The sequence below is a fragment of the Musca vetustissima genome, unplaced genomic scaffold (genome assembly GCF_032173495.1).
Source record: "Musca vetustissima isolate MV318-11 ecotype Yass unplaced genomic scaffold, APGP_CSIRO_Mvet_v1 utg23153, whole genome shotgun sequence".
In the NCBI taxonomy this organism is placed as follows: Eukaryota; Metazoa; Arthropoda; class Insecta; order Diptera; family Muscidae; genus Musca; species Musca vetustissima.
Window position 1 is genome coordinate 129,248 of NW_026877073.1, and position 12,459 is coordinate 141,706.

General features: G+C 35.0%; 3 protein-coding genes across 3 annotated transcripts; 2 read left to right on the top strand and 1 right to left on the bottom strand.

Moving 5' to 3' along the window:
* The first annotated feature begins 994 nt into the window (after positions 1 to 994).
* Positions 995 to 2,937, top strand: LOC133321611 (probable tubulin polyglutamylase ttll-15). Its single transcript, XM_061530694.1, has 4 exons — positions 995 to 1,042; positions 1,110 to 2,281; positions 2,540 to 2,753; positions 2,821 to 2,937. The coding sequence occupies exons 1-4, from the start codon at positions 995 to 997 to the stop codon at positions 2,935 to 2,937; spliced, it is 1,551 nt and encodes a 516-aa protein (XP_061386678.1).
* A 1,418-nt stretch (positions 2,938 to 4,355) lies between these two features.
* Positions 4,356 to 5,639, top strand: LOC133321612 (NAD-dependent protein deacetylase Sirt6). The gene is made up of 4 exons (XM_061530695.1): positions 4,356 to 4,549; positions 4,608 to 5,009; positions 5,078 to 5,201; positions 5,286 to 5,639. The coding sequence occupies exons 1-4, from the start codon at positions 4,356 to 4,358 to the stop codon at positions 5,637 to 5,639; spliced, it is 1,074 nt and encodes a 357-aa protein (XP_061386679.1).
* A 2,855-nt stretch (positions 5,640 to 8,494) lies between these two features.
* LOC133321613 (serine-rich adhesin for platelets) lies at positions 8,495 to 12,093 on the bottom strand. Its single transcript, XM_061530696.1, has 6 exons — positions 11,864 to 12,093; positions 11,681 to 11,806; positions 10,727 to 11,605; positions 10,022 to 10,696; positions 9,762 to 9,935; positions 8,495 to 9,133 (listed from the first exon to the last, which is right to left on the bottom strand). The coding sequence occupies exons 1-6, from the start codon at positions 12,089 to 12,091 to the stop codon at positions 8,495 to 8,497; spliced, it is 2,721 nt and encodes a 906-aa protein (XP_061386680.1). The 5' UTR covers positions 12,092 to 12,093.
* Between the last annotated feature and the right edge of the window lie 366 nt (positions 12,094 to 12,459).

Here is a 12,459-nt window from a genome sequence, read left to right on the forward strand (position 1 = left end):
CATTTGTGAGGGTTCATTGAAGTCTGACCTTGTAGAGTTAGAGACTGAGAAAGTGCTTTTGGTTAGGGATTGAGGTCGACCATGGCAAGGAGGCAACTAAGCCTGAATAAACTTGTTGCGGTGTCCAGATATCAACAAGGCTCCGTGCAAACCATAGAACGTTGATGGGCACGAGGTCGCATGACACACCAGCGTTAGGGGGGTCACTTTAAGAGTGAAGGACGTAGACCTTTGAGATGGTTATTTAGAGACGCCATCTCGCCTCGTCAGCTCAGGGATCATAGGCTCTCGGTTATTTTTTCCGAGATTCTCCCCTTGAGCCGGCTGATTGTCCGCCACTGTTAGTATTAGGGTTCCCACTATCCGCAACCTGTGGACGCGTCCGTTAGCATACAGCTCTGCTTTCAGCTTACTGCGTAAATTTCTTCTAGTAAGATTTATCCAGCACAATTCGATGTATTTCAATTGGTCGCTAATTTTAAGTTTTGACCAAACTGAAAAACATATTTTTTATTTTTTGATTTTTATTCCTTAATAAGCAAAAAAATTTTTGAAACATTTTAAGTGAAATAACTTTATATTTTGCAAAATCTTACTGGATGTTGTCTCAATTTTATTGCAAAAAAGAATAAGAACGCTTTACTCCCTGTAATAGAACTTACTGAATAAATGTTACTGAAAAAGTAACCATACGCAGCTATTGAGTGAAAACAAAAATTCAAACCTAATGTAACAAATATAACGGCGATGGGCAATTGTTTCTACGCCGTTAAAAAAAATCACATCACCCAGCTGTTGGCGCCGGAATCAATATTAGTCGTCTTTGTTTTCTGGTTGTCAGTATTGGTGTGTTTGTGTGTGCCTGGGGTGGGAGGAGACGTTTTGACTTGTTGAGTTTGAATAAAATTGTTTATAAATAAATAATTGTTATATGTTTAAATAATTTTGAAAAAAAAATATTAAGTGTTAGAAACCAAAGAACGCACAATAAGAAATGGAAAACAAATTACAAAAAGAAGAGGCGGAAACGGGGAAAACACCTGTAAGATAGTACATTACATCAATTGTTCGTACAAAACTAAACAATAAAAAACTTTCACTTTTTTTAGGAATGTAAACGTAAACCTGTTTCCACTGCAACAATACCTGTAAACGCTGTTCTGGTGTTCTTAGCTGTTTCTATAATTTCCTCCGTAATTATAGACGTTTTACCAATAAAACATAGATTTTGGAATTGGGAACAGAAAAATGTAACCACCAGAGCTAAATTCTGTACGGAGGATAAAACCTATGCCATATATGGCAAAAGCAAAAATGAAGATCATTTAATACATGTTGTCAATGTTTTGGAAAGATTGGGCTATAGTCGAGTGAATTTGGAGAATAATTGGAATTTATTGTGGGCTCACGATTATCCTTTTATAAAAATGCCACAACGTATGAAAAGTTTGCAGAAGCATCAAGTGGTAAATCATTTCCCGGGTTGTGGTTTTATAACGAATAAAGTGGATTTATCCACGTCCGAACTGCCATTTCTTCCACGAGCCTTTCGTTTGCCCTCACAAAAGGAAGACTTTTTGGCGTACTCGCGGGCAAATCCATCGGCACTTTTTGTTGAAAAACACAATGAACATCGTCACATTGTTATACGTCCGCCCGAAGAGATCGATTTAAATTCAAATAATTCCTTTGTCCAGGAATATATTCAAAATCCCTTCTTGGTTGATGGCCACAAATTTGATATTGGTGTTTATGTGGTTATAACATCGGTAAATCCGCTACGAATTTATATGTACAGTGGAGATATTTTGTTTCGATATTGTCCGGTGCAATATCATCCCTTTGACGCGGCCAATATAGATAAATATGTGGTTGGTGACGACTATTTGCCAACATGGCAGGTGCCATCATTGAAGAAATATTTTTCGCAATTTGGTGGCAGCATGCGGAGTGCATTCGATGCATATGTAAGAGATCAACAGATGGACCCATCAACAATATGGCAACAAGTGGAAGATATAATCAGACGTACAATATTGTCCAAGGAACGTGATATTGTGAATATCTTACGGTCATACAAAACACAGAATTTCTTTGATTTAATGCGTTTCGATTTGATTGTGGATCAAAATTTGAAAGTATTTTTAATGGAAGCTAATATGTCACCAAATCTTTCGTCAGCTCACTTTAAGCCCAATTCGATTTTGTATGAGCAGATACTTTATAATGTTCTAAATTTAGTTGGTATTGGATCGCCAATTAAACAGACCGAAGATTGTAGGTAAGTTGATGGTGTGATCTGCAAAATGGATTACCTTTTAAGGGACACCATAAAGATTATTCTATAGAACTTTTAAAAATAGAAACCGTTCTAAAGGATTTCTGCAGATAGAAGTTTTTTATGTTATGTACTCTTCCAGTACAAAAGAATCCTCTGAAGGACTTATTATAAGAAATTGACCTTTGCAAGATATTCTATAGGAATCTTATTTATAAATACAAATATTATACATTAATTGTTTTATTTACTTTCATTCAGATCGAATGCGCCAAATGAAATGATAACAACAGAACAAAATCTCTCCACAAATCTCAACGAATGTGCAGCTCGTGGCTGTGATAGATCGTGTAATAAACCCGGCTGTGATTTATGCTTACCTTGCCTTAGAGGAAGTGAATATGAAATGCTATACAGGGCACACAGAGAACATCTTCACCGGGGTAGTATGAAACGTCTATTCCCACCGCCATTTGTAAGTACATGTGTTATAAAACATTTAGGTAATAAATTAATTTTAATTTTTTTCTGATGAATTACAGTTGAGACCTGATACCATTGTGATTGAAAATGAAGTACAAAATATGACCAAACTTAATAGCTGGATGACACGATGGTTCTACCACAAGTGCCTATACGATAATAGCTGGTGTCATTAGTATTATTAACATTTTTTTAAGGATTTGTTTTTTTTAATGTTTACATTTTCAATATTCAAATGTAAAATAATACCACACATTAAATAGTTTTTTTCAGTGAGTAGACTTTTTCTATAAAAAAAATTCTATTTCTTCAGTTTACTGCGGAAACTTTCTATAGAAAAAATTACTCAATTTACGGAATAGACTTTTTTCTATAGAAAAAATTCCTCAGGTCCCCTGAGGTGACTTTTTTCTATAGAAAAAATTCCTCAGGTCGCCTGAAGTGACTTTTTTCTACAGAAAAAATTGCTCAGGTCCCCTGAGGTGTCTTTTTTCTATAGAAAAAAAAATTCCTTAGATCACTGAGGAGTCTTTTTTCTATAAAAAAACCTTCAGATTACTGAGGAGTCTTTTTTTCTATAGAAAAAAATTCCTCAGATCACTGAGGAGTCTTTTCTATAGAAAAAAAAATTCCTAGATCACTGAGGAGTCTTTTCTATAGAAAAAAATTTCTCAGATCACTGAGAAGTCTTTTTTCTATAGAAAAAAATTCCTCAGATCACTGAGGAGTCTTTTCTATAGAAAAAAATTCCTCAGATCACTGAGGAGTCTTTTCTATAGAAAAAATTCCTCAGTTCACTGAGGAGTCTTTTTTCTATAGAAAAGAATCCTCAGACCCCTGTCTGTTTTCTTTTCTTCTATAGAAAAAAATCCTCAGATCACTGAGGAGACTTTTTGTCTATAGAAAACAATTCTTCAGATCACAGAGCTGACTTTTTTTCTATAGAAAAATTTCCTCAGTTCACTGAGGAGGTTTTTTTCTTACCTAATTACGTAGCTGGTTTGTTACATAACGGTTGTTTCATAAGCCGAGCTTAAAAATGATATCCAAGCGCGTCGGTCTTGTGCGCATCTCTTCCAGTTTGAAGGAACACGTTGTCTTCTACTTGGTCTTTCCATCTAATTCGTGGCCTTCCCCTTCTGCGTGAACCATCAGCAGGCTCGCTTTTATATGCCTTATGAGATGGGACATTCTCATTCATTCGCACATGGCCTAGCCACCGTAGTCGCTGCAGCTCAATACGACTATGTCGATGCCTGCGTATAAATTGTAAAGCTTGTGGTTCATTCGACGCAAATCTTTCGGAGAATTTTCTTTCAAACACCCCACAATATCACTTTCTACGGGTTATGCGTCACCTTCATTCGTAAACAAAGCAGTTAACGGCAACTTTGTTTCGAGTTCGTTATTTATCATCCATCCATCTTGCTCCCTTTGTTTGTTGCAAGTGTAACGTTTTTAAATTTGGTCGGTTATTTAGTAAAAGCAAACGCCGTCGGTGAATTTCATTGGCCTTGTTGTTTGATGGGAACTAAATTCCATCTATCCATCCTCCCACCACACAAAAACCAATTTCAACTCCCAAAAAGACGAAATGAGCTGCAACTATGCCGATGGCTTATCACCCTACGAAAACAAAGGAGTATTGGGCATACCAGAGAAATTTGACAGTGATGAGGAAATTGAAGAGAAAGTCAACAAATTAATTGCAATGTTGGAAAATGCCAAACATGTTGTTGTACATACTGGAGCGGGGATATCAACAACGGCGGGAATTCCAGATTTTCGGTAAATATTTTTCGATTTGGTTGGTGGCCCAGAAGTAATGTTCAGTTTTAATTGCTAGTGGCCCCAAAGGTGTTTGGACGTTGGAGGAGAAGGGTGAAAAACCCAATTTAAATATATCATTTAATGATGCTGTACCCACTGTTACCCATATGGCTCTGCGTTGCCTTGTGGAAAAGGGCTATGTCCAGTATATTGTTTCACAAAATATTGATGGTTTACATTTGAAATCGGGATTACCGCGACGCTATTTATCCGAACTGCATGGCAACATGTTTATCGAACAGTGCAACAAATGTCGTCGGCAATTTGTGCGGACATCGGCTGCCGAAACTGTGGGACAGAAACCGTGTGGTGGCCCTTGTCGTCGTTCCTGTCGTGGTGGCATCCTTTTGGATAATATCTTAGATTGGGAACATGATTTGCCCGAAAGAGACCTAGATTTGGCATTTATGCATTCCACGTAAATATAGAGCAACTGGAATGTCTTTCAATACGGAAATTAAGACCTATTTATGTTTTCTGTTTCAGTTTGGCTGATCTCAATATTACCTTGGGCACAACTCTTCAAATCATTCCCAGCGGCAATTTGCCCCTTAAAAACAAAAAGCACAATGGAAAGCTGGTCATTTGTAATTTGCAACCCACAAAACATGTAAGTTATCTATTCAAAGCTCATCCACATTAACCATCGAGTTGAATAATGAATTTAATATCCTTCTTCCGTAATTCTTTGTAGGACAAAAAAGCCGATCTTATTATACACACCTACGTCGATGACATCCTCAGCAAATTATGCAAACGTTTGGGTTTAGAAATACCCACATATCAGCATGACGAGGATCCCACCAAATCTCCCAATGAACAAAATCAAGAGTGGACCATTCCTCCGCAAAATGTCAAAGAAATTGAAAAACTATTTAATGCGAAACAGAAGGCAGCTTCGGCCCAACGCAAAGCTGGGAAATCACAATTTACATTCTTTACGAAGAAAGAACCGTTTATTGCAAAAAAGAAACGCAAAGCGGAAGGTGATTGTCAGGATGATGACGATGATGATGAAAAGGGAGCTAAAGTGAAATTGGAAAAGTAATTGAGAAAGAAGAATATCCATGATATTCGAAGACTTTAGTAGATTAATTATTAATTAGATGTGTCTATGTGTGTCTCTCTTTAAGAAAGGATTCATATTGAGTTCTTAATTTTATTTAGTTATAAGAACATTTTTTCTATACAATAATTTTCTACACACAGTATTTTTTAGGCAATGCCTATGATAATATAAATTTGTTTTTATTATATATCTCATGGACATATATAATGAGAAAATAAATATTAAAGTGAAAGTCTGGCCTTCAAAGCAGATAGTTCTTCAAAATTGTTCTTTTTTTATAAAATCCGAAAAAATCTAAAGACCTACTCAAAATTATCCATTCTTTAAAAATGTGGATTGGCCTTGAAATACTATTCTTTAAAAAGTCTACGCCTTGGATAGGCATTGAAATACTATTCTTTAAAAAGTCTACGCCTTGGATAGGCATTGAAATAATATTCTTTAAAAAGTCTACGCATTGGATAGGCATTGAAATACTATTCTTTAAAAAGTCTACGCCTTGGATAGGCATTGAAATACTATTCTTTAAAAAGTCTACGCCTTGGATAGGCCTTGAAAAAATATTCTTTAAAAAATCTACGCTTTGAAAAAATATTCTTTAAAAAATCTACGCTTTGAAAAAATATTCTTTAAAAAATCTACGCCTTGAAAAAATATTCTTTAAAAAATCTATTCCTTGAAAAAATATTCTTTAAAAAATCTACGTCTTGAAAAAATATTCTTTAAAAAATCTACGCCTTGAAAAAATATTCTTTAAAAAATCTACGCCTTGGTTAGGCCTTAAAAAATCTACGCCTTGGTTAGGCCTTAAAAAATCTACGCCTTGGTTAGGCCTTAAAAAATCTACGCCTTGGTTAGGCCTTAAAAAATCTACGCCTTGCTTAGGCTTTAAAAATCTACGCCTTTAAATATTCTTTAAAAAATCTACGCCTTGAAAACATTTTCTAAAAAAAATCTAGGCCTTGACAAATTTTTCCTTAAAAAATCTAGACCTTGAAAAAAATTGTAAAAAAATATAGAAAATATTCTTTAAAAAATCTAGGCCTTGAAAAAATATTCTTTAAAAAATCTAGGCCTTGAAAAAATATTCTTTAAAAAATCTAGGCCTTGAAAAAAAATTCTCTAACAAATCGACGCCTCGAAAAAAAATATTAAAAAAAATATATGCCTTGAAAAATATTTTTAAAAAAATCGACGCCTCGAAAAAGAAATTCTTTAAATATCAGCGGCATGGATAGGCCTCAAAAAAATGTTCGTTAAAAAATCACTTTTGACCACCAGAGTTCACCCCAGAATAAATAAAACACCTTGATTTATAATTAATTTTTTATAATTTCTTTCGGTCAAATTCTTAGAAGGAAATTTGTAAAACTTTATTGTTGTTTACTTTGTTTTGCAAAGGGGAAGAAGGTAGGGGGATGGTTTTGTTTGTTTGTTTCTTAAAAAAAAAAAACTTAGAAAAAATGCTTAAGAACTAAAAATGAAAACAAAAATAAACGATATCATTAATAATAAAGAGTAAATTAGGAGGAACAGAAAAAATGCAAAATATTTACACACAGGTATAAACAAATTGGATCTTTCCCAGGCTACTGCTCCGGGGGATATTATGTACAAAGATAAATCCTCAAAACATCATAATTAAGGAAACCAATCTTATTTTGTTTGAACTTAAAACAAATAATATATGAGTGTGGTTGTTGAGAAAATTAAGTATAAAAAAATATATTAAATATTTAAACAATTTTCGTTTGTTTTATTATTTTTTAAATATATATTTTTATGTATAACAAGCTGTTGCTTTTTTTCAAAAGGCAAATGAGATGTTTTGTTTTACTTTTTTTTTAAATTAAAATTTTCATTTCATTTCAGTTTTTTTGGTATTTAAAAAATCATTTTGTTTTTTTCTTTTGTTCTACATACTACATACGATATATATTATGGTTGTTGATATATACAAAACACATAGTATATATTAATATATCGAAAGATAGGCCACCAATTATTGATTATCAATTATTTAATTTTGTTCATTTTCATTTTTATGAAAAAAGTTAAGGTATGTTGTAAAAACAAAAAACAATATTTTTAACTGGCCTAAAAGTAGGTGGTTTCAGTAGGGAAAGTCTCAATGAAAATATATAGATTTACAATCCATGGGATTCTCAAAACCATTATGCATAAAAGGTATCCCTCCCTCCCCATCATTAACCAAAGGGAGGGAGGAGGAAACTTGTTACACTTTACCATTTTGAAAAGAGTTAGGAAAAACAATTAAAAGAAAAATTCTCTTAGTATTTATTGGTGTATTTGTTTACTCGTTTGCTTTGCGTTTTCTGTTCTTTGTATTTCTTTTAAAACTACAATTAAAAAAAAATTAAAACAAAGTTTTGGAGAAATAGTTTTTATACAAAAGATGGTGGGAAGAGAGTTAGAGATAGAGGCAGAGTGAGGAGGGGTAGAAGCGAAGAACAAACAACAGTTTTAAAAATAAAAAAATAAAACAAAATAAAGGAACTTAAAGAGGGGCACACAACAATATGACACTTTCCAAGTCCTAATTAATGTTTCTTATTTTTTTTTTCCAATATGTTTCTGTTCCTTCATCACCTACCACACACACACACTCAATAAAACCTTTTCTTGTTTTAGATTTTTTTTTTTTAAATAATAATGAATAAATTCTTAATTTAGTTATACTATATATGATAATAATATAAACAAATCTACACACATGTATATTTTATAATAGTTTTTTTGTTGTTGGTTGTTTTGTTTGTATATAACTCTTATGGATGCTTAATAAAAAAAGAAAAACGATAGAATAAAACAACTTAACGATTGCCACCACTTGACATTGTGGTATTAAACTTGGCCCCAGTGGTAATGGCTGATGAGGCTGACAAGGACATCATGGATTGGTGACTCGACACTGATGCTGCTGCTGATGTTGTTGTTTTTAAAAGTATAATTTTTTGATTTGGCGTTGTTGTTGTTGCTGAATTCAATTGATGATTTGCACTACTGCTACTACTACTGTTACTACCATGTTGTATTGTTGTTGTATTGCTTAAATTATTGCTTTGTAAATTAATTATATTGGCCGCTGTTAATTTTCTTGATGATATAATATTTTGGGCATTGACATTGAATTGCTGCCCAGCATTTGCACTTAGACTAGTGGGTGGTGCCGGTGTTATAGTCACTTGAGCCTGAGCCTGGGCTATATTTTGCATGGCAGCCAGTTGTGAGGAGGCAGCCAATGATGAGGCTGGCACAATTGTTGTAATGCCATTTTCATGTTGTATGGTATTGCTACTGTTGTAAATTGCACGCATTTTTGCCTGGGCCGCAGCAACTGCAGCTGCTGCTGACGATGAACTTGATGTGGTGTTGTTGCTGCCATTATTCCCCGTCGAGATTTGAGCAATTTTAACAGCGGTCGTTGTGGGATGACTTGATGATAAACGACCCTAAAACAAATTAACAAGAAAAAGGAGATATTAAAATTGTGGTTTTATCTGTAATTTAGTATTTTTGGGGATCTCATTGTAAAGTAAATTTTCCTATTAAAAATTATTAATATTGAGGCTCTCGTTTTGGGTAAACTTCCACATAACAGTACCCCCAATATTCGATATTTTGCGGATGTTGGGAATGTTTTTCAAAAGAATTGTCTGTAATTTGGAATTTTGGGTTCTAAATGTATGGCGAACCTTCCTTCCTACCAAAAAATATCAATATTGACCGACGATGCGTCGTGGCCTCCATATAACGGTATCCCCAATATTCGATATTTTTGGGATGTTGGGAATGCTTTTCAAGCGAATTGTCTGTAATTTTGTATTTTTGGCTTATCATTGCGCAACAAATCTCCATATCAAAAATGATCAAGATTGATTCAAATTGTTGGGCCCCCATAACAAGTATTTTGAATATGTAGGAGGGTATATTTTTAAAGCGAATTGTGTGTACTTCCGCTTCCCATTGTAAAGAAAAATCACTCTGTCAAAAATTATCAATACTGTAGTCCCACGAATCGCGGATTTCTGACATCTACTTTTTAACCCATATTAAACGATTTTTTTTCTCATTACTTACATTTGTTGCTGACGTCGATACAGATGTGTATTTGCGATTTTGTAAAATTTTCGCTGCCACCTCATTGCCGGTCAATACCAAATTTTGTGCCTGGCCTTGTATCTGGACACCACTGGCCAAAAACATTGTCTGGACACCATGACGGCTCAACATTTTCTTTTCACAATCATCTTGCTAAAAAGGAAAACCAAAAAACAAAATTAATAAATTACCATTCCATTATCAATATTAAGAGTAGTTGAATCGTTTCAACAACTTACCAATGGACTGGCAGATTTACGCTCTAACAGCATATTCTCATCGAAACCCGAATCTGATGAATTATCACTGAATTTCGTTGAGGATGATGATGTCGACGAGGTCGACGATGTGGGTGATGCTGCCGACATTGATGCCGTTGTTAACGGTGGCTGGGCCATGGAATTGTACGAAGCTAAATTTTGATAAGTTGTTGTCGTCCCGCCACCATTGCTGCTAGCCATTGTCACAGAAACGCCAGCGTTATGTAAACTATTTATACTTGCCGCCATTGTTGGTGGCTTTGACAAAATATACGATTTATCGACAGTTTTAATAATGGGTTTCATCATATCGTGAATATCATTGGTTTTTAAACGAACAGCGGTATTGAATTTCTCCAAAGAGTGTTTAACAATTTTACCAGTATCAGCTGTTTTGATTTTATGCAAAAAGTTGTGATGGGCTGTTGATGATGACGTTTTCGTTATTGTGGAGGAGGAGCTGCTGCTGTTCATCGCATGTTGTTGCTGATGATAATTTGCTGACAAGGGTGTTGGTGATATTGTGGTAACCTTGGCTAAGGAATGTTTGGGCATATTTAGACATGCCGAGTTTGGCGTTTGCTGTTGAGAAAATTGTTGTTGCTGCTGTTGTTGTTGTTGTGTGGTATTATGGTTATTATAATCAGACTCAGTCTTTTTTGTATTATTATTATTTGAATTATTATTATAATAATTTGTTTCACTTGCAGTGACCATGTCACCTTGAGGAAAACATTCCGATTGTCTTTTAAAGAACAAATGGTGTTTCTTAAGCACTGGTGTTGATGTTTTGGTAATGGTTAGAGATGATGGTGTTGATGATGATGCAGATGTGGCGGCCGCCACTGGTGTTATTGTGGTCGCCGCCGCTGTTGTTGTTACACCACCCAACGGCCTCTCATATAACGATGTTGTACTTGAGCAAGATGTAGATGTTTGTAATTGCACCACGGCTGGTATACTATGTTGTATAGCTGGTTTGGTTGTACATCTGTCTTTTGTTTCCTCATTAGCGGCCGTCACAGCCACATTCAAATTTTGATGCTTTTCACATGGCTTGTAATTGTCAACATCCAGTATTAGGGCTCCGCCCAAGGCAGGGCATTCATACAATACACCACAACAGGTTTGTTTCGCATGCCATTCCTCCTCCTCATCGAAGAAGTTGATCGTTGATTCATGGGCATTTGAGCGGCGATTTTTTCTTGGCGGCAAACATTTACGCCGCTTGCTGCCCAATTTTAAATATCTTCTTCGTGCTTCGGCAGCAACTTGCGCTCTAAAGGCGGATGCCCTTGTTTGTGTTTGGAACTGCACAACAGTTCCACCAAGTAATCCCCCAACACCACCACTGCCGCCAGTACCACTCAGTGAACCATGTAAACGAGAATCTTCGTAATCACTGTCCAAGGAATCGGGTGTTGTGGGCAATGAATGTGTTCCGGCTGCACTTAGAGACCAACCATTACTGGATGATTTACGTGGTTTGTGTGTGGAGGAGTCTTTAATTTTCTTGGTTTTCTTGAAAATTTTTGAATATTTTTCTGGCATATATGAGGAGGACGACATATTGTTATGGCCATTGGAGGATGTGCCATTAATGGCACTTGTATTTGAGCAAGATGAATTTGAGGATGGGTTTGCACCACTATTGCTGCTACTGTTGGAGGATTGATGGCTACTGCTGCTGCGTGATGTTCCACGATCACTTTTGTACTTTGTTTGAATTTTACTGCTACCCGGACCAGCGCGAGCATCAACCACCTGAAAAAAACAACACATTATAATTTGTCCAATTTTTTTGTTTTTTTAGAAACTTACATGACTCCAATTACGTTTACTGCCAACTGGTAAACGTTTATAACGTTTTACCAACAGCACACAGGCATTGCAGATTTCACCCGTTCTAGGATATTTGAGATCAAAACATTGCATTGTATCACGTTCATATTTACGTGAATCTGTAAAACGTGAACTGCTTGATTTGGCACGACAAATGCAACAACCCTCGGCTGACCGATAGGTTCGAGGTTTATGAAAATTAAACATTTTTTAGGCGGAAATTCCCACTTCTTCTGCTACTGCTGCTGATTATGATATTTTGAGTTTGTTTTAATTTTTGATTTGTTGTTGTTTTTTGGGGGGATATGTTAATGTCTCTCTCTTTTTGTTATTGTTATTAAAAACAAAAGACGACACATTCGGAAAAAAACTGATGATAGTAAAATATCACGGTTTTACTAGTGCACGACGATTTGGACACATTTTGTTGAATTATCCTATAATAAGAGAATAAGAAAATAAACATTAATGTTTTTATTTAATCTTAAATTTTATTGACCAAAAAAGAATTAAATTAACTGTGAACAATTTTGATTTTACAATGACTTGTATTAAACTCCACAAAGTTACAACAA